Source organism: Lactuca virosa, chromosome 8 (assembly GCF_052849685.1).
Source record: "Lactuca virosa cultivar CGN04683 chromosome 8, Lactuca_virosa_CGN04683_v6, whole genome shotgun sequence".
NCBI lineage: Eukaryota > Viridiplantae > Streptophyta > Magnoliopsida > Asterales > Asteraceae > Lactuca > Lactuca virosa.
In genome coordinates, this window is record NC_136433.1 from 140,543,433 (window position 1) to 140,570,477 (window position 27,045).

The following is a 27,045-nucleotide window of genomic DNA, read 5'->3' on the forward strand; positions in this document are numbered from 1 at the left end:
ATAGCAGCCTACTTTTGTTTATTATCAGTTTAATCAATATTATCAACAAACTACCTAACTTTTAACCATTATAGCAACGTACTTTTGTTTATTATCAGTTTAATCAATATTATCAACAAACTACCTAACTTTTAACCATTATAGCAACATACTTTTGTTTATTATCAGTTTAATCAATATTATCAACAAACTACATAATTTTTAACCATAATAGCAACGTACTTTTGTTTATTAACAGTTTAATCAATATTATCAGCAAACTACATAACTTTTAACCATAATAGCAACATACTTTTGTTTATTATCAATTTAATCAATATTATCAACATACCTCTTGTTGCGTGCTATCCGACTGGGTGGACTGGGTGAATTGGGAAGATGGAGTCCCTAAAACCAAAAAATGTATATTTGATGCTCCTATCCCATAGATAGCACCCTTCTTCTTTCCTTTTCTTCTAAGTTGGCTTTCCTCCCATACATCTACATCATCCTTACGGTTTGCAGGATCTTCACCAAATTTGTTGACCAACCCCTGCAGATACGCCTCCTACAAATTACAAAAAACAACACGATTGTCATATACAAAAATGAGACAATCAATATACATAAATGATAAAGATAAGTTACTTGTGCTTCTTTGGCCGTCTGCGAGCAATATTCAAGATTTTCATGATTTCCCTCAAAATATTTTTTCTTCGACTCGGCAGTGCCATGCGTCTTCACGAAAACATGATATTGTGTAGGTGGTTTACCCATCAATTTTTCCTACATAAAAGTGAACGTATAATTAATGTAGTTAGTGTTATAAAAAAATAAGAATAATAAAATTTATTATTATGATACTTACAAATTTCCTACGGTGCTGGTCAAATCCTATACTACCCGCAGTGTGTCTTGCTGTTGACCCACTAGAATCTGCAGTGTTGCGGTTCTGCTAAGCGATTTTTGAATTCTTTTGCCACTTCTCTGTGGACCAATGCTTTGAAAAGAAAAAATATATATAAGTACAATAATATAATAAGAAATCAAAAACTTAACAAAAAAAATAATAATGTATCATATCCGTTACATCACACAAACGTTGCCACACAGTCTTCAGTACGCATTCGGGGCGGTAGTTATGCATCACATCATAGTAGCTACAAAACTTTGGGGGGAGGGGTTTCCCATCATTTCGTGCCATGTTGGCAGATTGTCTCCTGATACCTTTCATCCTATCTCTGTATCTATCCTTGAGGACACACTTGAATGCATCAAATATGTTCTCATTCTCTTGTGAATGCCACCTGTACTTGGTCTGTAAAAAATAAAAAGTAAATTTAAAAATACAAACTAAAAACAAATGAGTATAAGATACAATAACAAGTATTTAATATATTACCCCGAAATACGAAAACATCTGTATAAGAGCCTCATTTGGAATATCACAGAACTGGGCCCACGGATGATCCAAATTCTCCCAAAAGAGACAAATACACACACTGTGGATTTTTTGATCCCCAAACCTACAATATTGAAAAAACTATATAAGTATAATTATAACATCAAGAAATTAAGTTTTAAATGATGAAAACACTAACTTTCCCCCATCTTGGCTGATGAGGGGCAACGACGAGGCGTGAAAATCACTCGTATTCGAGTCGTGACCTCCTGAAATACCTCTAGAGGCGGAGCCATGCGGCGTCAATGGCGTGTTCGGTGCCATCGGTGTGTGTGGGGTATGTGGTGACCGAAAGGTTGCCTCTGCATCTGCACCCTCAAAACAATAGTCCTCAAACCCATCATTACCACCTGTCCTCAAACCCATCATTACCACCTGTCCTCAAAAACATTTGTGGGGACTGAGGCCTATAATCCATCTGTGGTGGGAGCTGAGGCCTATAATCCGTATGTGGGAGCTGGGGCATATGACCAGTCTCTCGAGCTCGACGACGAAGAATCTCGTCCAAGTCTGCTAGAGGATCAGCCATACCGGTTTGCTGACTAATAGCACCCTGACTATTGGAGCTTGCAACTCCTGTCACTATCGGCATATCGATCGGTATGAGCGACATCCTATAACGTGGCTCTTCGGTAGAATTAGGGGATGCCCTCCCCATCCTATGCCTCGACATGCTGTATTTAATAGAACAAGAATGGTCAGTTATATAATATAAGATTAATAAGTCATGACAAAAGAAATGTTTAAAAGAACAATATGTCCAAACCAAAATCATTACAAAAACAACATTTAATTTTAAGGTTTTAAAAAAGAAGATAATGCTCTTAACATCAACAAATACAATGTTCTTATCATCAACAAAAGACAATGCTCCTAACATCCGTCCTCATCATCTTCGTCTTCAAATTCTTCTTCTGAATAATACAACGTGTTTTCATCATCTTCGACTTCAAAATCTTCCACTTCTTCGTCTTCCTCCCTAATTCTCTCATTCTCGTCGTCAGATATTTGCTCATACGTATTTGTAGTTGAGGCTAGGCACAATCGTTCTGCATGAGTTATAGTAAGGGGTGACTCAAATCGTTCTTCATCCTGAAAGATTTCATCTGCTTCCATTTCAGCTTCGGTAACTTCAAATACCCCTCTTAGTTTTGTCTTGATCACCGCCCACTTATCTTTAGTCTCCCTTATCATTGAAGGGTATGGTGTATAAAACACTTGTTCGGCTTGTGATGCCAAACAAAAAGGGTCGTCAGTTTGAAGTTAAGAGTTGGGTTAGACATCAATCAACTTGTTTTTGTTGACTATTACATCGTATTTGTTATCAAACCAAATACAATTAAACAGTACAACAGTCGAGGGTCCACTGCTATAATACTTAATCTCTAAGATCTCTTGCAATATGTCATAGTAGTTTGACTCTTGTTCGGCATTATACGTCTCCCCTCTCACACATACTCCAAAGTTATTCGTCATACGACCCTCACCGTATTGTTGAGTGTGAAACTTATAACCATTTACAAAATACCCTTTATAGTAATGAGCATGTCTCGATGGTTTATTAGCTATAACTTCTAAGTGTCTAGCACTTCCATCAGGTGTCTTATACATTACCTACATTGAAAATATACACATTATGTTGGTTAATGATGCATAAATAACAATCAGTATGATTTAACTATTTCTACTTACTTTGTCCTCAAACCATTCAGCAAAGTATTTATCTCTTAAATCTGAAACTGATTCGTTTGGATTTGTTTTCATGACCAGTTCATCAAACTCCATGATGTGAGGGTTAACTTCTTCACAGTTAAGTAATATGTAGGTGTGCGCCTTATGAAAATTTTTGTCAGTCAAAGCTTTGTTGGATAAGGTGTCTAAGTCCATAACAATTTCTGGTATGTACTTGACCCGACCCGGCATGGTCCATTTGGGTTGCATGGCACCATGCAATTGGATAAACTAAAATGAGAGAAATAACACTTATGGTTTATTAATATATTATAAGTTCTAATATATTAATAATATTATTTAATTAGTTTGATCAAGAATTAATTTAGAATTAATTAAGTGATCAAAAGATAACTAATTAAATATATGGGTAGATTATGTAAATCTTCCATATCTTATATAGTGGGCTAAGAGGCTCCATGGATTATCAAGTTGGGTTCCACCCATAGGATGCTCCATGGGAGTTACAAACCCATGGGTCATGGAAATGAAGAGTCATGACACATTAGGGTTTACATGGTGTAACCCTAGATGTGTCAACACTATATAAGAAACCCATTCTCCACCAAAATAGGCTACACATAAGAAACAAGAGGGCTAGAGCCGATTTTGCAAGTGTAAGATTCTCTCAAAGTTTACTCCTTTGCATTTGGTGTTGTGTGAAGCATTTGAGGCATCACACTTGGGGTGCTAAGCTCACAAGGTTTCAAGGATCATAATCAACAACAAGGTAAGTTATTCTATCTTTCATTCAAGTTAAAAATGTTCCCCATGTATGCTAGATAGGAATATAACCTTGGAATTCAACTTTGCATGATTATTAGACAAACATAGATCCAAGGTTATTAGGGTTGCATGTACACTTAGGAAGTGTTAGAATGCTCAAATTCCATCAGTGGTATCAGAGCCTAGGTTTGTTTGTTGTTTTTTTTTTTTTGCGCAAACAGCTTGGAAAAAAAATCGTTAAATTACAAGTTTTTTTTTAAGTGTAATTTTTGATTCTTGAAAGTGTTCATATTCATGTTCTTGAACTTATGAAGATTAGATGATCATAGGAATTGTTTGTAACCTTCATGGTAGTTTAATTCATGATCATAATGTGTTTTAATGGAGTCCATAACTTGTCCTCAAGTTATGGAAAACCAAAAGTCTCACTTTTATTAAAGCCATTAAAAGAACACAAGAGTTATAAAAATGAAGAGTCTTCATTTTTATTACTCAATTAATTCATAATTTATAAGAAATGAAAAGTTTTGGAAGTTTACAAAACTTGCCCTCAAGTTTTGGAACATGTAAAGTCTTGATTAAAACTTTAGTTCCAACCCTTAGAATTTTAAAAGTTAAAATTCAACCCATATACTTTATAATATTATAAGTTACTAATATATATATGTATAACAACAAGTTGTCTTACCGCTAGTACGCCTCATTCACGAAGCCGGTCTATAAGGGGGGTATAAGGTTGTTGCCTATAAAATGGCAACTTAATGGGTGTCCACTCTCACCCACCGCTTCCTTGATCGGTGGAGGGTCGTTAGCCGAACGGGTAAGACAAGGACTTATAAATTCTCATTAAAAGTATGATGAATATTATAAAGTAACTAAATGCTTTTATTAAATTCCCAATCTTAGTTACTTTAGGAAAATGTGAATAAGGTGCTAATCCATGAAATTACACTTTACACTTTGTTTAAGTCGTTGGTGGAGCGTGTGTGGTTAACCGGCACACTAACTTGGACTTAACAAGGTAGGTAAAGGGTGACTTAAGGTTTACCATAGCATCGGTGGAGCGTGTGTGGTTTACCGGCACATCGATTGAGTGATAAACCTTGAGGGTACCAAGTGATTTGCATGGTTACTTCACACCTCGTTTTGTGATCCTCGGTATCCCAGTCACAAAACTTGGAGGGCACACTCGAGATTGAAACATGCCTTTGAAAAGTTCATTGAATCTCAAAAGAATCTAGGAATTTCTAAGAACCAATTAAAAACCTAATATTTATATTTCGTTTTTCATGGTGGAAATTGGTGAATCGTCATTCACCTACCTTTCAAATATGTTATAGCTTGGATTACGGCATACCTCTTCTAAGTTATAATATATTGTGATTGGATCCTAGCTTTAATATTACATTTGGGTGTTTTATTAAGGACTCTCTTAATATCTAAACTAATCTTGTTCTCTTCTTTCAGATGTCTTCAAACAATGCTGCTTCTGGCTCTAATCCTAATGGCTCCTTTACCCTTATGAACTTGTGTGGGAAAGTCACTTTTGATGGATCCAACTTCAATGAATGGATCAGAAACATCAGGATGATTACCCGCTACGAGGACAAAGAATATGTCCTTGACAAGGAGCTTAAGGAGATTGATGAGACCACTGCAACTCCCCAGGAGATCGCTGACTTCCGGGCACATGAAAGGGATGCTACAAAAGTGGCATGCATCATGTTGGCCACCATGACAGCGGAACTCCAAAAGTCCTATGAGGACTTCTACCCTTTTGAAATGCACCAAGATCTGATGGAAAGATACCATCAAAGTGCACGACAAGAAAGGTATGAAATCATATGCTCTATCATAACAACCATGATGAAGGACGGGGAATCCGTCACGAGCCACATGCAGAAAATGCAAAGGTATGTGGATCGGTTGCTGAAGCTTAATGTGAACTTCCCTGAGGAGCTTGCAATAGATATCATTTTGCACTCCTTACCATCGTGCTATGATCAATTCCGCATGACATATCACATGACTAAGGAAGAGGTCACACTCAGCAAACTTCAGGGACTCCTCAAGACCGCAGAAACAGGTCTTAAGGGTAAGTCGGTTGTTAACACTCCTACTCCAAACTCTGCCCCGGTTTTGGCAATCGGGAAAGGTAGAGGGAAGAAGAGAAAGAGCTCTTCGAAGGGTACCAAGGCTAGGACCCTTGATGGCTCTTCTTCAAGTGGAACCAAGAAAGGTTTTGTCACTCCTTCTTCTGACCCTAAAGAGGCTGAATGCTTCTATTGCCATGAAAAGTCACATTGGAAGCGGAACTGCCCAAAGTACCAGCAAGATGTGAAGGATGGGAAAGTTAAACCCAACCATGCAGGTATTTACACTATCTTATCTAATAACTCACCCCATTCTAACTCTTGGGTCCTTGATACCGGTTGTGGTATTCATATCTGTTCTGATTTGCAGGGACTAAGAAGAAGTGAGAATGTGGAGCATGGAAGAATAAACTTAATCATGAGGAATAGGAAAGCTTCACCTGTCACCAAGATTGGAGTTTATACTTTATCGCTAAGTAGTGGGTTTAGTTTAGATTTGAATAAATGTTGTTATTCGCCAGAAATGGCAAGAAATATTATTTCCTTTCATGCATTGTGTAAAAAAGGTTTCACCTTTTCATTTGATAATGAAGTTGGTTCGATTAATGCTTTCTTTAATAATGTTCTTTATTTTAAAGCATTACCTTGTGATGGTGTGTATGAAACTGTATCTGTGGTTGATAACTTAGGAAATAATGTATTGTGTATTGATTCTGTTAATGATAATAACTTGGATAAAGCATCATTATGGCATTGTCGCCTTGGACATATAAGCAAGAAACACATAAGCCAACTCCAAAAGGATGGAGTATTGGAGTCATTTGACCTAAAGTCAGATGATAGTTGCGAATCATGCTTACTTGGAAAAATGACAAAGTCACCCTTCACAGGTTCTTGTGAGAGGGGTGAAGGTTTGTTGGATCTTATACACACGGATGTGTGTGGGCCCTTCAAACATGCCACAAGGGATGCTAATCGTTATTATTTGACTTTTACTGATGATTACAGTAGATATGGATATGTCTACTTAATCAAGCATAAGTCAGAGACTTTTGAGAGGTTTAAAGAGTTTAAACAGGAAGTCGAGAATCAATTGGGCAGGAACATTAAGATGCTTCGATCCGATTGAGGTGGTGAGTATCTTAGTTCAGAGTTCCTCGACTATCTTAGGGAATGTGGGATTGTCTCACAATTGACACCTCCCAGGACACCGCAGTTGAATGGTGTAGTTGAGAGGCGTAATCGAACCTTGTTGGATATGGTTCGTTCCATGATGAGTCGAGCTTTGCTACCAATCTCATTTTGGGGGTATGCCTTAGAGACTGCCGCCCATATCCTTAATCTAGTTCCCACAAAGAAAGTTGCAAAAACTCCTCATGAGATGTGGACTGGTAAAGTACCCAAACTAGACCACATTAAGATTTGGGGTTGCGAGGCTTTCGTGAGACGCGAGACTCATGATAAGCTCGAACCTCGAAGTGAGAGGTGTATTTTCATCGGCTACCCACAGAAATCCTTTGATTACCTCTTCTACAGACCTAGTGAGAATGTGGTCTTTGTAGCTAGGATGGCTTTCTTTCGAGAGAGAGAGTTCATAAGCCAAGGAGACAGTGGGAGGCAAGTTGACCTTGAAGAAATTCAAGAGTCAAGTGGTGAAGGAACTTCAAACCCTAGCACTCAACTTGAGGAGGAAACTCCTGTTGAGCCAATTGACAAGTCTGTACCTCTGAGGCGTTCCACAAGGGTTAGGAATGCACCTGAGCATTACTATGGATTCCATATTACTGCAGAAGGTGATACACTTATCAGTGATGAGACACTGATAGGTCTGGATGAACCTAATAGTTACGCGGAAGCCATGGCAGGCCCTGAGTCAGCCAAGTGGAAAGAGGCAATGGACAGCGAGATACAGTCCATGTATGACAATCAAGTTTGGAACTTGGTTGAGAATGTACCAGGTCGTAAGACTGTAGGGTGCAAATGGATCTTCAAGAAGAAGACCGACATGGATGGTAATGTACACACTTATAAGGCACGACTGGTTGCAAAGGGTTTCTCACAAACTCCGGGAGTTGATTATGATGAGACCTTTTCTCCAGTGGCCAAGATTAAGTCTATTAGGGTTCTGTTAGCCATAGCCGCATTTCATGACTATGAAATATGGCAAATGGATGTCAAAACCGCTTTCCTTAATGGAAAGTTGGCTGAGGATGTTTACATGAGTCAGCCAGAGGGTTTTGTCAACACAGAGTACCCTAATAGAGTGTGTAAGCTTGAGAAATCCATTTATGGGTTAAAGCAACCACCTCGCAGATGGAATCTTTTCTTTGATGAGAAAGTCAAGGAATTTGGCTTTTCTAGGAGTGAAGATGAATCTTGTGTATATGTCAAGGCTAGTGGGAGTATAGTTAGCTTTTTGGTATTGTATGTGGATGACATACTACTCATAGGAAATGACATCCCAACTCTGCAGGAAGTTAAGTCCTGGCTTGGGAAGTGTTTCTCTATGAAGGACCTAGGAGAAGCTGCCTATATTCTAGGGATAAGGATCTTGAGAGACCGGAGTAAAAGACTAATTGGACTTAGTCAGAGTACTTACTTGGATAAGGTGTTGAAGAGATTCGGCATGCAGGACTCCAAGAAAGGAGAGTTACCCATCCAGAGTAATGCCAGATTGAGTAAGACACAAAGCCCTAGTACTGAGGCTGAGATAGCAGAAATGAGTCGAATACCTTATGCTTCGGCTGTAGGATCGATCATGTATGCTATGACGTGTATTCGACCTGATGTAGCCTTTGCTTTGAGCATGGTTAGCAGGTATCAGGGGAACCCTGGCAAGGCACACTGGACTACGGTAAAGAATATCCTCAAGTACCTACGGAGGACTAAGGACTGGGTCCTTACCCTCGGTGGGAGTGAAGACTTGAGAGTTGTAGGGTATAGTGATGCTAGCTTTCAGACTGATAGGGATAATTTCCGCTCTCAGTCAGGCTGGGTCTTTACCTTAAATGGAGGAGCAATTTCTTGGAAGAGTTCCAAGCAAGAGACAGTGGCTGATTCAACTTGCGAATCAGAGTATATAGCAGCTAGCGAGGCAGCAAAGGAGGCGATATGGCTGAAGAACTTCATTGGAGACCTTGGAGTTGTACCAGCTATTAAAGAGCCAATGGAAATTTTTTGTGATAGTGAAAGTGCAGTTGCCTTAGCCAAGGAACCAAGGGATCACGGGAGATCCAGACACATCGACAGAAAAATACCATTTCATCAGACATCAAATAGAAGAAGGACTCCTCGTGGCAAAGAGGGTATCATCGGATGAGAATCCAGCAGATCCCCTCACGAAGGGACTGACTCGGTTTAAGCATCTCCAGCATGCTCGGAGCATAGGGCTGAAGGATGATATTAGATTTAGTAGTTAGATAACCTTGAAATTTGTAAAGTGTAATTGACATTAGATGATGAATAAAAGGTGTTTTATTTATGAGTAAAGTGTTGCTATCTCTTGTCGATCGTTTACTATATTTCTTTTGCATGTTTTGACTTCCAGAATAATTATGTTTGGTATATCATATTATTCGAACCTCCACAGTCGGTCATATGTCGGAAGTAGGTATGAATCAAGACTGTCATGATTGGTTGCAGAGGTCTAAGTTGTTGGACATGGATACAACACTCATGAGTGCTCATAAGTTCTGAGCACTGGACTCAACCCACGCTCGCTGGAATCACTTCATGGAATTTATCTCGAGTGATCGTGAGACAGTAATATCATATACGTCTTCAAACCTAGAGATATGATTTGTTACTTATGAGTTGGTTATGCATTGATTGTACGTTAACGCATTGGTAACTCGATGTTATAAAACGTGCTTTTGTGTATAATTCAATGAGTGGTAGAACAAACATATGAGTCGAAGTTTATCTGTTCCTTCTTGGATTAGAAGCTGATATCTGGGCCCCTCGATGATTTTGTTTTGACCTATGTACCGGGCCCGGTCAGAACTAAGTTGATGTGTTCAATTAAGTTCTTTGTCAAACAAATCGGAAATCGGGAAACAAACTGCTGGACAATAAGTAAGACATTGTTCCATGTATTTGTCCGGCTGATATCTAGAACAGAGGATTATATGATCACTTATCTTAAATGGCGTATCATCATCTTCTCAGTTCCGAGAGACCTTGAAAGAGCTACGATTGCCGATCGGTTCCTGAAGTATTGCTGTTATAGTTATTAGACTTATCCAAGTGGGAGACTATTGGATAAGGTGTCTAAGTCCATAACTATTTCTGGTATGTACTTGACCCAACCCGGCATGGTCCATTTGGGTTGCATGGCACCATGCAATTAGATAAACTAAAATGAGAGAAATAACACTTATGGTTTATTAATATATTATAAGTTCTAATATATTAATAATATTATTTAATTAGTTTGATCAAGAATTAATTTAGAATTAATTAAGTGATCAAAAGATAACTAATTAAATATATGGGTAGATTATGTAAATCTTCCATATCTTATATAGTGGGCTAAGAGGCTCCATGGATTATCAAGTTGGGTTCCACCCATAGGATGCTCCATGGGAGTTACAAACCCATGGGTCATGGAAATGAAGAGTCATGACACATTAGGGTTTACATGGTGTAACCCTAGATGTGTCAACACTATATAAGAAACCCATTCTCCACCAAAATATGCTACACATAAGAAACAAGAGGGCTAGAGCCGATTTTGCAAGTGTAAGATTCTCTCAAAGTTTACTCCTTTGCATTTGGTGTTGTGTGAAGCATTTGAGGCACCACACTTGGGGTGCTAGGCTCACAAGGTTTCAAGGATCATAATCAACAACAAGGTAAGTTATTCTATCTTTCATTCAAGTTAAAAATGTTCCCCATGTATGCTAGATAGGAATATAACCTTGGAACTCAACTTTGCATGATTATTAGACAAACATAGATCCAAGGTTATTAGGGTTGCATGTACACTTAGGAAGTGTTAGAATGCTCAAAATCCATCAAGCTTGTCATTTTTTCATATAATCTTCTTGAAGGGACAACAAAGATGCTAAGTGGAGCCTCTCCACTAGAAAATTTATGACTTCGCAGTGCAAAATTTTTTGCTTCTCGATTATGGCGTGTCTCAATCGTCGGGTCAAAATATAACGAATAATAGGTAGCGAGTTCATTCACTAGATGTTCGTTGACTATTGAACCCTCAACCCTTGCTTTGTTCCTTATTCTTCTTTTAGTTACGCCCAGTTTCCTATATTTATAAAGTATGGACGATGTGTTAGGAATACCGCAAATAACTTTAAAAATGTTAGATATATGATATTAAAACATCTGATTACCTCTCGTATTGAAACATCCATCTATAATGTACCGGACCACCAACAATAGCTTCATCAGCTAAATGTATGACTAGGTGTTCCATTGAATCAAAGAAGCCCGGAGGGTATATTTGCTCCAACTTGCACATAGTCTGAATAATATTGCATTTCATATCGAACATGTCCTGAAAATGCAACGTTTTCGAGCATAATACTTGAAAGTACATAGATATCTCTGATACGACCTCGTATATCTTTGTTGGAACAAACCCTCTTAAAGCTAGGGGAAGCAACCGTTGCATAAACATGTGACAGTCGTCGCTTTTGAAACCATAGAAACTGTAATCTTTGATGTTTACGCAGTTTCCTATATTTGATGCATACCCGTCAGGAAATTTGAGCTTTTTCAACCACTCACATACTTTTTGAACTTGGTCCTTTTTCAATGTGTAATCTCCACGATTCTTCCTAGCCTTCCTGTTGTTGTCCCTGATAGGGTTTAGTATAGTTCGATCACATAGCATCTCAATATCCTCTCTTGCCTTTATATTGTCTTTGGACTTTGAGGTACCCATCGAAGTCTGAAACATATTTTCAAAAAAATTCCTGTGAATATGCATCAAATCAAGGTTGTGTCGGATCAACAGGTGACGCCAATATGGAAGCTCCCAAAAGATGCTCTTCTTTACCCAGTTATGTGTAATACCAAAACCATGTGGTTTTACATAATTTGGACCATAGGGTGTACCGTTGTATACAGTGGGAAAATGTTGGATTTTCTCCCAAATATATTCTCCGGTTGGGTACGGAACAGGCACTTCATGACCCTTCACTTTCTTGCCTTTTAAAAAATTAACCGTATCATTTCGAAAAACGTGTCTTTCGGGTAGATGTTTTCTATGACAGTCAAACCAACACGGTTTTTGTCCGTTGACAAGCCGGAATGATTCTGTTTGGTGCATGCAATATGGGCACACTAAATTACCATGAGTGCTCCATCCGGACAACATTGCATAAGCAGGGAAGTCACTAACTGTCCATAGAAGTACAACCTGCATTTGAAAATTGGTCATTCGATGAGCATCATAAGTTTCAATGCCATCTGTGAACAACATCTTCAACTCTTCCACCAGAGGTTGTAAAAAAACATCCAAATTCTGTTCGGGACTCTTCTTCCCAGGAATGATCAATGGAAGTTGTATGTACTGATGTTTAAAATCCAACCAAGGGGGTAGGTTGTAAACAGTGATAAACACCGGCCAACATGAATAGGGAGTTGTGTTTGAGTTATTAGGACTAAACCCATCAGTGCACAACCCAAGACGAATGTTGCGCGTCTCATTTGCAAAATCAGGATATGTTGTGTCAAAATGATTACATGCTTTACCTTCACTGGGATGTATCATCTTTTCTGGATCTATTGAATGATCTGCATGCCAAGTTAAATGTTTGGCCGTCTTCCTTGAATAAAAGAGCCTTTGAAGTCTCGGTCCAATCGGCATGTAAGTCAAGACCAAATGAGGAACTTTCCTTCCTCTGTCTTTGTATCCATTTTCACCACATACTACACACTGATCCAGATCAGCAAACTGGCCCCTAAATAGCATGCAATGGTTTATACACACATGAATCCGTTCTGAAGGCAATTTTAGTGGCTTCAACATTTTCTTGGTCTCGTAGAAGCTATTAGGAAACTTCTCGCCAGATGGTAGAATGTCTTTAACAATCGAAAGTAGTTTATCAAATGACGTGTTTGAAACATTAGATTGTGATTTCCAGTCCAATAATCTAGTGGTGGGGGCGAGTGTGGAAGTTTTTGTACACCCGTCCCATAAAGGCTCACTCACTTGTTTCAAAATTTTATAAAAATTTTGGGCTTCAAGATTTGGGTGGTGTGGTGTTTGTTGATAATAAGAAGCCTTGGGTTGATGCATGCTTTCGATGACCATCTCCTCGTATCTACGATAATCACCAAAATCATTATTAATGTGTTGACCCGTTTCAGGATTTGAACTTTGAACCACGTGTTGAGCTGATATTGGGTTTGAACATTGACCAATCTCTAGTGTTGGATATTTTTCTCCATGTAAATACCATAGTGAATAACCATTCATGAATCCTCGGGCAATAAGATGGTTAAAAACTAATTCTCTCGCGTGGTAATAAATATTTTTGCATTTCACACACGGACATCTAATTTCAAAAACTTCCACCCCTTCCCTAATAATACGTTGGATGTTTGTTGTGTTCGTGTAAGCAAAATCCAAAAACAAATTGACATAATGTGGCCATTGCGGATTAAACAAACGACAACTATCGAGTCTCTTCGTGTACATAAATTCTCTATTAGACAACATTTTGATCTAAAACTACATTTCGATTTAAAAATGTTAGAACTCTAACATTTCAATATAATAGTGTAACATCCCATTTAATCTAATATATATAACTAACGATACATAACATACTACACATTTCAAGTTACAAAAATCCATAAAAAATTTCATAACATACTATTAACCTAACATTTCAACAAATGATCAATATCATAATATGCATTTTAAATTAACTAAAAATCCATATATAAACATTTAACTAACATTTTTAACAAATTAACTTAACATTTTTTATATAACATATATATCATATTTAACAAATCTAAAACCTCAAATTCAACCTATATTTCATATTTAACAAATCTATAACCACACATTCAACAAAGTGCAGGAGGAAGTAATTTTAACAAATCTTAAACACCAAAATCAACCTAAAACATCACATTCAACAAAAAAATCAACCTAAAACCTCTCATTCAACAAAAAAATCAACTTTACCAGCTCACATTTAACAAAATTAACCTAAAACAAAGTAATTTTTAAAAAGAAACAAAAAAGAAAAAAAAAACTACGGTTTACCTTTGTTGGCGTCGGCGACGGGAAAATGCAGCAGGGAAGATGCACCGGCAATGGCAGTGTCGTCGACGACGGAAAGGTGCAGGAGGAAGGAGCGTCGCCACCAGGGGAAGAGCTCGTCGGCCACCAGAGAAAGAGAGCAGTTCGCGTTTTTCTTTTGTTCTTGTCTTAACAGATAGCTGCGAGAGGGGGAAGACAGAAAAGGCAGGGATGCATTTTTCATTTAAAAGACACCTACGGCGTAGCTACGAATTAGCTACGGCCAGCAAAAAAAAATGTTGCAGCAGGAATCGAACTCTAGTCTCACGCGCATCTAACCAACATTCTTACCAAACGGCCGGGTATGCCACATCCTTAATAGTTTAGACTCCAATTAGTTTTATTTTGTTTCTAGAATATAAAGAAAAACGGGGTGGGGTAAGAATCGAACTCGCATCTTGGGCATAACTAACCAACACACTTACCATCCGGTCGGGCATGCCACATCCTTGCTGAGTTAGTCTCCTATTAGTTTTATACACTTTCTTTTTTCGATTTATTATTATTATTATTATTATTATTATCATTATTATTATTATTATCAATATTCAAGTCTTAAACCTTTTTATGATCGTTTTGTTTTTACATATTTAAAACACAATCAATTAAAAATTATACTAATAGTCCTAATAATAATAATATTCACAAACAATTAAAAATGTGTTTAACACACAAACAAACAATTAAAAATAATATACGTTTAATGTATAAATTAAATAATGAAAAAATATGATAATTATGGAAAATTTGTATATTTGTATAAGTATGTACGTGTGTATGTGTGTGCTTATGTATATGCATGTGTGTATATGTATGTGTAAGCATTACAACGTTAAACAATGAAACGGGTAATGGTGGTGGTGGTGGTGGTGGTGGTGGTGGTGGTAGTGATGATGGTGATGGTGATGGTGATGGTGATGGTGATGGTGATGGTGATGATGATGATGATGATGATGATGATGATGATGGTGATGATGGTGATGGTGATGGTGATGGTGATGATGATAATGATGATGATGATGATGATCATCATCATCATCATCATCATGATGTAGGTATACGTGTTTGTGAGATGTATGTGAACGTATTCCTAAGCATTATAGCGTTAAACCACTAAACGAGCAATGGATCCAGTATGTGCACACAGCTTTATGAATGATATTAATAGCTATAAATTGGCGAAAATATAGATAATCCGTAGCTAATTACCTACGGATTAGCTATGGATTTTTATTATTTTCGATTTTTCGGGCACCAAACTTTGTTTTTTTTCGCTCCGTTTTTTTTTCAGACCTCTATTATACATGATTATCTATAGTTTCAGCAACTTATAGCTATTAATATCATTTATAAAGTTGTGTGCATATACGGGATCCATTACTCGTTTAGTGGTTTAACACTATAATGCTTATGATAACGTTCACATACATCTCACAAACACGTATACATACACATATACACGTACACATATACCACAACTCATTCATGTATATAAATATACATATACAAACATAATCCATCACAAGTTGGTGAAAAGTATATGCATTATCATGTTAAACTGTGGAACGAGTACTTGATCCCGAAGGGGCACACGACTTTATGAACGATATTAATAGCTATAAGTTGGTGAAAATATAGTTGATCATGTATAGTAAAGGTGTGAAAAAAACGAAGCGAAAAAAACGACGTTTGTTGCCCGAAAAATCGAAAATAAGAAAAATCCGTAGCTACTTAGCTACGGATTAGCTATGGAATTCTAACGGAATGCATACTCCGTAGCTAATCCGTAGGTAATTAGTGTCCGTAGGTATTCTGTAGCCATTCCGTAGCTAATTAGCTACGGATTATGCTTCTGTAGCTATTATGTAGCTATGCCGTAGCTAATTAGCTACAAAATAGCTACGGAGTAGAATCCGTAGCTACTCCGTAGCTATTCCATTATTAAATTAGGGCATCCCATTCTGTAGCTGATCCGTAGCGATTCCGTAGCTATTTTCCGTAGGAAAACACAATGTTTTCTAGTAGTGAAGTCAATATAAGATAATATATATTTCAGAATTCATACCTAAGTACAATTTTTTAGAATGATTAGAATGAGAAGCATCACATTTTTCAAAGCAAAAGTCATACTTCCCCATTCCTTTTTTTATTAATCGTTTTCATCATTAAATTCTCACCAAATTTAGTTCCAATGGTTATAGTCGGGGAGTTGGATATATAGAAGATAGAGTCATCAGAGATGATTGGACCTTCGACATAAATATTTTTCCCATAGTCTTCTTGCGCATTTAAAGAAAAAGATCTCTATAAAAATTCAATCAAATTTTAAGGAAAAATAGAGTGAGGAAAAATAATTATATTCTTCTAAATGTTGGCATCATCAAGAAAGCAATATCTATTTTCAAGTCCACTGGCGGCCATTATGTTGTAATATTTTTCACCTTAAAAAAAGGTTAGGTAATGTTTGAACTTTGAATAATTACTGTAATTTTAAAATATAATAATAATTATTTATTTAGTAAAACATGATTGTGATTGTGATTTCTTATTTACTAAGGTAAAAATATATAATGTTATCGGATATTGAAAAAATGAATAAACAATTTAATAAAGTGAGCAAAATAATAGAATGAATTAATATATTTCATTATTATGTTTGGTTAGTTTGAAATAGCCGTTCAAAAAATTTGTTTGTTATTAACAAATAGTAAACTAAATAAAATAAAATTAATAAATAATAATAACAAATATTATTTATAAAAACAATTTTCAATTAAATAAAAATAAATCGTAATTATAAATTACATCTAAATAATTATTTTGTTCAAAATACAGATTTTATGTAAATAGTTAATAAAGAATTATCTATGATCAAAACAATTTAAAAAAAAAAAAAAAAAAAAAAAAAAAAAAAAAACTAGATACCATAATATATCACAGATATATATATATATATATATATATATATATATATATATATATATATATATATATATATATATATATATATATATATATATATATATATATATATATATATCACAAAAAGTATTTTATTTAATTTCAATCTAGCTAGAGGTTTGAAAGTTTTAAAAAGATTAGTATTCATTGAAGTATACATAAATAAAATTTCAATCTAGCTAGAGGTTTGAAAGTTTTAAAAAGATTAGTATTCATTGAAGTATACATAAATAAAAATAATTTATAATTATAGCATATATCATTATATTTTTTGAAGAAATAAATAAAACACCGATCCTTGAAAATCAGTTTTAAAAAAAAAAGAATCATATTCGATTAACACCTACTAAACACTCCTAAAGTTTCAAAAACTAATAATAACATTTATATGACCATAATTTCTACAATAGATATATAATTGTCTAACTATTTGTAATTAGTTAATTTGATTTCAAATTTTCAAAGCATTGTCCTCGCTTTAGAAACATACTTCCAAAAAATTTCGGAAATTACTGTTGAATCTTGATCATATCCCAGCAGCCTAAATCAACACCTTGACCTACTTCCTCTTCTTGGCCCATATCTCTCATGTCTTATTTCTCTAACTTGCCATGATTTACAATATTCTCATGAGTCATGTCCCACAAATAACATTGCCTTGGCCCAACCCAATACATATCTATGTTAGTATATTTTGAGTAAATTAAAGAAATTGTCTTCTTGTTATTATAGTAAATATTATAATTTCGGTTAAATTATTTTATTTTATTTTTATGGATAATCTTCATAAATACATATATTAAAAATAATTAATTAATAATAAAAATAACAAATAATAAGTATGAAATTTACAGAATATGTGGATTGTAATGTGCACAAAATAATTATTTCATAATGACTTAACGTTTATTTTTAACAATGTTAGTAATAAAATAGCAACAAACGGAAACCAATAGAAGTGTTCATATACAAAATTTTAAGAGTTAAAATGATTTCTATTAATATTAATTATATATTTATTTATTTTAGGACCATGTAAATTCTTTAGAATATGTAAAAGATGAAAAGGAAAAAAAAAAAAAAGTTTCTACTTTTAGAATACAAAGAGGATGATGCCAACATGAAATATTCTCATGACGCCGTCAGTCACGGCGCCACCTAAACGCGTAAAACAATCGCCGTTTTCGTGGGTCCCGCTCCTTCCTACTAAGTGGATTCCTACTACTCCTATTAATAAAATGTTAGCATTTTTAATTGATGTGTTTTAGTTTTTATTAAAACAGCATTGAAACTCTTTTTTACAATATTTCAAGAGTATTGAAAGCTGTTCTTTTCATTATTAATTAATCAATTCATAACATTACAAAGTACAAACCCTCCACTACTTCTGACTATTGTAACTAAAACTCACGGAATGTTTGGTATGCATAAATTTTATTAAGAAAAATATGTATTTTATAAATGTCAAACTAAATAATACTAATTTAATTTCGTAAAAAAAATATTGACAAAATTTTATAACTCTTTTCTTATTTTTTTAGTATAAAGATGTATGAAAAAAGTTCAATTTGAATTACTAACATTAAATACTTATTTATTTATTTATTGTGTGTTTTTGATATTGAATATTTAAATCTCTTTTCCCTCTAAATTCTGGCAACGTGCTGGGTTGTCATATTGTCCCTTTGATGATTATCTGACTTTTATTCTTGCCGGTGCCTTCTACAAAACCATAAATATTTATTATTTAATATTTAAAATTCTTAGTCTTTTGTTTCTAAAGGGATCACTTTCTACTTTTTAGTAAATTAGTTTCCAGTCTAATTTCCTTTTTGCATGTTGTAAATCATTACATGATTACGATGATATTACTTTTGATTTGATTTTGTATTTATTAAAAAGAAAATTGAACTTTAATATACATGGCTTTAAAAAGAAAATTGGTGCACCAACAAAATCCATCCAAACCGTGTTACTATGTTATGACCTACAAATTATCATGTTAATATGTTCTACTATTTGTTTCTTAACATGATATTAATCGGTAATCACATAATATAAATAATCAATTGTAATTTTGGATTTATAATTGTTTTTAAAATAAATACTTAATAACTATTTACTATAGTTTACAACAGCTTATAAATTACAATTTTTAATTATTTATTTGTGTAACCTAGGCTATACACATGTTACTCGTGAATGTAAGTAAAAATGTTGTTCATTTCATTTTATTATTATTTATTTAAACATTTTTAGTTTTGGAATGGAAGTAACAGAAAAAAGCCAGGGAAGCAAAGGAACTTAACATGGGTTGGGTGGCAGGTGAATCAATTTCTCTAATATTAGTTCTAAAAATAATTAAAATATTCATACAAAATCATTTGAATTTAATAAAAAAATAATATTAATAAATCCCCTTTATATACAGACATTGAGGGAATTAACAGAAAACACGCATTGGCCAGTTGGGCCATTTTCTCATACACACATCTCTTTCTCTCTCCCTCAGAAAATATGCATCCGCCGCGCTTACACTTCCTCCTCCTTCTCACCCTCCTCGTCTCCGCCGCCTTCCTCCACGTCACCTCCGCCGCCGATGACAATGACAATGACGCAGATGATGTAAACAATCTTGTTTTCGAGAATCCAAGTCTCCGGAGAGCATACATTGCTCTTCAAGCATGGAAAACCGCCATCTTTTCCGACCCGTCCAACTTCACCGCCAACTGGACTGGCCCAGCCGTTTGTTCCTACGGCGGCGTGTTCTGTGCTCCTTCCTTGTTAAACAGCTCGAATAGAGTGGTTGCCGGAATTGACCTCAACCATGCTGATATCGCTGGTTACCTCCCACCGGAGCTCGGCCTTCTAACAGACCTCGCTGTCTTCCACATTAACTCCAATCGGTTCTGCGGCACTGTTCCAAAAACTTTCAAGAAGCTTAAGCTCCTTTTCGAGCTTGATTTAAGCAACAACCGTTTCGTCGGGGCTTTTCCCACGGTGGTTTTATCGTTGCCGGTGTTGAAATTCTTGGACCTCCGGTTCAATGAATTTGAAGGGTCTGTTCCATTTAAACTTTTCGATAAGGATCTTGATGCAGTTTTCTTGAACGATAACCGGTTTAAGTTCGGTATTCCTCCGAATTTGGGTAATTCGCCGGTGTCAGTGCTTGTTTTGGCCAACAACGATCTCGGTGGGTGTCTTCCGGCGAGTATTGGACAAATGGGGTCGACGTTGAATGAGATTATTCTCATGAACGACAATTTGACGAGCTGTTTGCCGGTGCAAATTGGAGCTTTGAAAAAGGTGACTGTTTTCGACGTGAGCTTCAACAGTCTTCAAGGGCCGTTGCCGGCGGCGATAGCCGGAATGAGGAGTGTCGAGCAGCTGAATGTGGCACATAACAAGTTGACAGGGGTGGTGCCGGACAGTATTTGTAAGTTACCCAGGTTGCAAAACTTTACTTTCTCTAACAATTACTTTACTGGAGAAGCGCCGTCATGTGTTGCCACCGGAGGTGGCGGTGGCAAGGTGTTTGATGATGGTAAGAATTGTATTGTTGGGAAAGCGAATCAACGTTCCGGAAGGGAGTGTTCTTCTGGTGATGCACGTCCTGTTGATTGTAGTAAGTTGCAGTGTGGTGTGTCTCCATCGCCGGTTCCAGTTCCATCTCCACCGCGCTCTAAGTCGGAATCTCAGTCTAGGAGAAGAACTCCGCCTGCTCCACCAGCTCCAAAACTGTCTCAGCCACCAAGGCAAAAAGTCAAGGCTGCTCCACCGCCTCCTATTTTTGAGACTTCACCAAATATGAGGTCACGTCCTCCACCGCCGCCTACGGATAGAAGTTCTTCAAAACCCAACCTTCGACCACCACCTCCGACTTGGCAAGTCTCACCAAACAATCGACATGCACCACCACCTCCAACTTTTGAATCTTCACCTGTAACACGTGTTGCCCCACCACAATCACCGCCACCACCACCTCCTCATTCACCTCCACCACCACAATCACCACCACCACCACCACCGCCTCCACCACAATCATCGCCACCACCTCCTCCCCATTCACCACCACCTCCACCACCATCACCACCACCTCCGTCTCCGTCACCACCTCCACCACCATCACCACCACCTCCGTCTCCGTCACCACCTCCACCATCGCCACCACCTCCGTCTCCGTCACCACCTCCACCATCACCACCACCTCCATCTCCGTCACCGCCTCCACCGCCATCACCATCACCACCTCCTCCTTGTTCACCACCACCTCCACCCCCGCAATCACCACCACCTCCACCACACTACTCATCACCACCACCACCACCACCACCACCTCCACAATACTCACCCCCACCTCCACCACATTACTCATCTCCACCACCTCCACCTCCTCATTCACCACCACCATCTCCACCTTATTACTCATCACCACCACCACCTCCACAGTACTCATCCCCACCTCCACCTCTCCATTCACCACCACCACCTCCACCTCATTATTCATCACCACCACCACCTCCACATTACTCATCCCCACCACCACCATCCTCATCTGACTGCACTCCACCACCGCCACCTCCTCCCCAACCATGTGAAACCCCCTCTTCATCCCCACCACCACCTCCACCACAAGAATGGCACCACCAACCACCACAAACTCGATCACCACCATCACCTACATACCATCATTCATATACACCACCACAACAATGGCATCAGCCACCACCCCAACAATCACCGTCTCCTCCACCACCAACACTCCCACCACCACCACCTTTCGATAACCTGCCTCTTCCACCAGTGTTCGGAGTTTCCTACGCCTCTCCACCACCACCTGTAATCCCCTACTATTGATCCAACCGAATCCAAATCAAAACCTATACACATTACATACATACACACTTAACATTCACCATTAATCTTCCTTCAAATCAAAGATATCGTGCATAGTCTGAAACTTTTTGGGAATACGAGGAGTTGAGATTGAAGGTTCTGTTGGGCGTGATCTTTTTTAGGGGCTTTCGTTTAATTTGTTTGTGAAATTAATCACTTAATTTGTTGTGTTCAAGTATTATACTTTTTGTCATATTTTCATGTATACTTCGACTTTGGAAATTAGGAAATGTAGCATACTTTCATTCATTTTTATATTTATATGTGAACAAAGATCTATTATTCTGTAATAAAAATCTCCATTTCTATATATTGAGTTCATAGCATATCCAACTAAGTTTATGTGTATCCATTAATTCTACGAACAACTTGTTCCAGATTTCCAGCTTGAAATGAGATGACTTAGTCAACTTAGCTACCCTAAATTACATGTTTACTTCGAAGTCATACCATAGAAACGAGATTTACAGACTTAAAAGTCTTATGTTCATATATAATTGTTACATACAGCAAGAATTAATGGAAATAAAGGTTACAATCAAATAAGCTGCAAGGGACAAGTAGGTGAGGCAGACGATTTGCCAACCAAGGACCATTTATGTAATTTTATCTATAGATTAGTATCAAAATGTAAATTTATTAATATAGAGTAAAAGTTTATTTGTATAAAAACGTAAAATATGTTATTGTTATTTGTATTTTGTAGAAAAAAAAAAAAAAAGTTACACGTGGCATATGTGAATTTATAAGTCGGTTATGTTTTTGAAGGAAGTTAGTAGTGAAAAAGGCACTATTAACCAAAGAAATGGTCCGATCCACCCCATCAAGCTTTCTGTGTTTATTTCATTCACTTCTCGGACACGACAACAGCATCACTGATTCACTTCTGCAGTTCTGCTTCTCTCTCGCCTCTCGTCTCCTCTAGCACGGCGGCGACTGCAAATCCTTCTGCCTACGTCTCCGGAAACGCCTATTACATTGTGGTATATTTCAATTTTCACCGATAGAAATTAAATATCGCCCTTTTCTCACATAATACGAATTTCTTTTCTTGCTATAGATGGTGTAGTCTGTAGTATTTTCTATGCCATATACATAACTGGCTGGATTGAAATTGCATTTATGATCATTGTTTAGTATGCAGGCAAGGTGTTTGATGAAATGTCTGAAAAAATTAATTCACTTCTATGGAACTTTTTAAACTTGTATGTTAAGTTTCAGTCAACTTTGGTCCGGTTAGAAGATAGAATGGATGTTTTATAAACTTTCGGTTCCACTTTTTTCATTTTAACAGTCCAAGTAGGGCGTAGAACAGGAAACAAAGGTGAGGTGATTTCTTGTTCCTTTAATTGAATAATAGAATAGTGTATTGTTTGAGAATCGCCCTCTGCTCCTTACTCTGTTTTTTAATTTGATAACATAAATGATATGGGGAATACATGTCTTCTTTTCATGGCTTTCATGGTTTTCAAATGCAAAAGTTATCCAATTTGTCACAAACATTTTCTGTTCATAGTAATTGCTATAATGCTTAATTTGATCTATATTTCTTTTCAAGAACATTGAAGTAAGGATTTTTATTTTAAAGGTATCCCGTCTAACATACAAAGTCAAAATCTGTTTGTTGACTTTGATAGAGTTGAAAGAATGGCCTTCAGAGTGGTTGCTAGGAGATTATTGAGGAGCAAGCTGTTACCCATGTTCACTCCTGCTTCTACATTGCATTCTCATGCCACTAGCTTTGGTTAGTCAACCTTGCTTTCCTGTTTCTTTATTTATAATTTCTGATTAATCTATTATTTTTACAATCATAAGCCCCTGTAATGGTGTCTTAATACACTGCAGGATTTAAAGAAGTAAATGAAGAAGAAAAAAGCCAACTGGTTGGGAATGTCTTCACCAAGGTTGCATCAAATTATGACATCATGAATGATTTGATGAGTGGTGGATTGCATAGGTTGTGGAAAGATAGGTAAATAGTAACATTTTTTACTTTTTCTAAAAAATATTCCTTCATTTGTCTATTAGGGTTTGTTTTTTTTATGTTTGCACATTTTTCAGACTGGTTTCAAAATTGAGTCCATTTCCTGGGATGAAGCATCTTGATGTAGCTGGTGGGACAGGTTAGTTTGTCTCTTTGTATTTGTTATTTGGCATCACTTCACGAAAGAAGGGTAAAACGGTCATTTGCTCATAATCAGAAGGTTCATTTAGTCCAAAAAAAGAATCACTCGTTGTTAATACAACACTTTCCCCATACAGACATCATTTCTCCATTCACCACTTTATCTATTCCATACATCACTTAATGGAAACAAAAAGACAAAAACGCCCTAAGATTACAAGAAATATAATATTTCTTTTTACATACAGGTGATGTTGCTTTTAGGATTCTAGAAACAATCAACAGTGTTAATCGCAGAGCCATAGAAGACACACTTGAAGATGATTTGCAGAGAGAAACTCAGATTTATGTTTGTGATATCAATCCAAATATGTTGGATGTTGGTAAAAAACGAGCCCAACAAAGAGGTAACTAACTCTTGTTTAAGTGGTAAAACTGTAATTTTATATATCACCCATAAAGGCAAGTTTAATTTTTTTTTTTTTTTTTTACCAAATTTATGTAGGGCTTGGAGAACAGGGGTCTCTCATATGGGTTGAGGGAGATGCAGAAAAACTCAATTTTGAAGATGATTCAATGGATGGTTACACTATTGCTTTTGGTATTAGGAATGTTACACACATAGAAAAAGTTCTTGCTGAAGCATATAGGTACTTTTTAAATTTCTTTTATAAACAAAACACACTTGGGAAAAAAGTTTTATAAATATTTATTTTTTTATCAGGGTACTCAAGAAAGGAGGGAGATTCCTTTGTCTTGAACTCAGCCATGTCGAAGCTCCAGTTTTCAAGCAACTGTTAGTATTCTTTGAACTTGTACTTGAGTGTTTATTATATCATTATTTGTTTATTTTATTAATTGTTTTTCTTTTCTTTTTGGATACAGGTATGATTACTATTCATTCTCAGTTATTCCAGTTGTAGGAGAGTTAGTTGCAGGAGATCGTGATTCTTATCAGTATTTGGTTGAAAGTGTTAGACATTTTCCTCCTCAGGTGTGTTACGTAGTTTGACTTAATGTTGACCCTAGCAACCTTAATGAAAACAAAAAAAAAATGTTGTTAAGGTTTGGTGTAATTGATTTGCAGGAGGTGTTTGCTTCAATGATTGCGGAGGCTGGATTTCAAAAGGTGGAGTATGAGAATCTTGTGGGAGGAGTGGTGGCAATCCATTCTGGGGTGAAATTTTAGATGTTTTTTTTTTCTAGACTCTAATTCAAATTTATTTCAAGTTAATAAGATGGAGTTGCTAAAGATTTAGCTTCAATTTGTATGTTGAACACTTTGAATATGTAAAAGAAAGTTAGACACTGTTCCATGTGGCCTAACAGTATCAGAAGTTGTTGGAAAGGTGTTCTTCAGTCAATAGGTTGAGGGTTAAAATCATGTGTGATACAGGAGGATTATTGATATGGTAAAAGATTAATGTTATGGTCAATGTTACAAGAATCTACATGGTTGCGAAATTAGAACACTGAACTGATAATTAAGTAATAAAGTTAATACGAATTATGATATGTATGTCTATATGATTTTAATTCATGTAAAATGTTGATACAAGACTCTTTCAGGATATGGTTTTCAAGAAATCTGATTTTTGGGATTATAATTAAATAATAGATTCCAATGAGGATGGAGAGTTCTGTTTAAGCAGCGTTTGGGGTTTGGGATATAGTATAAGATATATATTTTATCGGTTTGATGGCCCTCGAGTATAATACATTCCACGTTCACTCGATAGTAAAAAGTTAATTAATCATTTAATCCATAGTCATACCATTAAAAAGTTGTACACATAACTATAGTATTATAAAAATAGATATTAGCGACGTTATAGCTCAATTCATACTATAACATTATAAAAATAGACATCCAGGTATTACCGTATTACATTAACCATTAAATTTAACCATACAACTATTTGATTATCTAATTCATTGAAGGTGTGTCATCTATTGGTTCCATCCGAATGAGAAATGCCCAATGAAGTGATGCTCGTGATACCCCTTCCGATAGACTAACATTTATTCATTCGTATAGTTTATGTGTTTGTATTTTGTAATCAAATACTAGTAGTATTTTAATTTGGATTTGTATTGTTATGAATAATTGTTACTTTTTATGCAATTGAGTTTAATGTTTATGTTATCAAAATTTATGTTTATGTTATCATATTTCAAACATCACACCAATCATTTTTAGCATGCATCTGGCATGTGCTTTGGAAAGTCGACAAAATTGGTTTCTAGAATCTGACATGTGTATTGTGTAATATAGTACATTTCCGAGTAGAGTGACTAGACGGAAAGTACTTCAGGACATAAAGTGGTCTAGATTTTGACCATAACTTTATGAATTCAACTAAAAATATTTACTTTCTATCTATCGTTTAACTCAAGTACTATATAAAGTGTTGTAAATCTTTTAGGGTTTAGGTCATTTTTGGTCACTTAACTTTTGGTTTTGTGTTCATTTGGTCACTTAACTCTTTTTAAGTTTTAAAAGGTCATCAAACTTTTGGCTTTGTGCTCATTTAGTCACTTAACTTTTGGTTTAGTCACATTTAGTCATCTAACTTTTAAAATTGTGCTCATTTAGTCACTAAACTTTTAAATTTTTTCAAAAGTTTAGTGACTAAATGAGCACAATTTTAAAAGTTAGGTGACTAAATGAGCACAAATCTAAAAGTTAAGTGACAAAATCAAAAGTTAAGTGACTAAATGAGCACAAAGTCAAAAGTTTGATGATCTTTTAAAACTTAAAAAGAGTTAAGTGATCAAATGAACACAAAAC

At 36.1% G+C, this 27,045-nt stretch overlaps 3 protein-coding genes across 4 annotated transcripts; 2 read left to right on the top strand and 1 right to left on the bottom strand.

Moving 5' to 3' along the window:
• Positions 1–11,338: 11,338 nt before the first annotated feature.
• LOC145130889 (uncharacterized) lies at positions 11,339–13,435 on the bottom strand. The gene has a single exon (XM_079065643.1). The coding sequence runs from the start codon at positions 13,433–13,435 to the stop codon at positions 11,339–11,341; it is 2,097 nt and encodes a 698-aa protein (XP_078921769.1).
• A 6,252-nt stretch (positions 13,436–19,687) lies between these two features.
• Positions 19,688–22,439, top strand: LOC145129499 (uncharacterized). The gene has a single exon (XM_079064247.1). It carries the CDS (start codon positions 19,751–19,753, stop codon positions 22,088–22,090), a length of 2,340 nt encoding a protein of 779 aa, XP_078920373.1. The 5' UTR covers positions 19,688–19,750; the 3' UTR covers positions 22,091–22,439.
• Positions 22,440–22,894: 455 nt separating this feature from the next.
• Positions 22,895–25,638, top strand: LOC145128955 (S-adenosyl-L-methionine-dependent methyltransferases superfamily protein). Of its 2 annotated transcripts, none has more exons than XM_079063721.1 (9): positions 22,895–23,112; positions 23,718–23,873; positions 23,975–24,101; positions 24,191–24,252; positions 24,503–24,661; positions 24,760–24,904; positions 24,979–25,050; positions 25,140–25,248; positions 25,342–25,638. In XM_079063721.1, exons 2-9 carry the CDS (start codon positions 23,777–23,779, stop codon positions 25,441–25,443), a joined length of 873 nt encoding a protein of 290 aa, XP_078919847.1. In that variant the 5' UTR covers positions 22,895–23,112; positions 23,718–23,776; the 3' UTR covers positions 25,444–25,638. The 2 variants fall into 2 exon arrangements, with proteins under 2 accessions (XP_078919847.1, XP_078919846.1); XM_079063720.1 differs by having other exon boundaries at positions 23,767–23,873.
• The last annotated feature ends 1,407 nt before the right edge of the window (positions 25,639–27,045 follow it).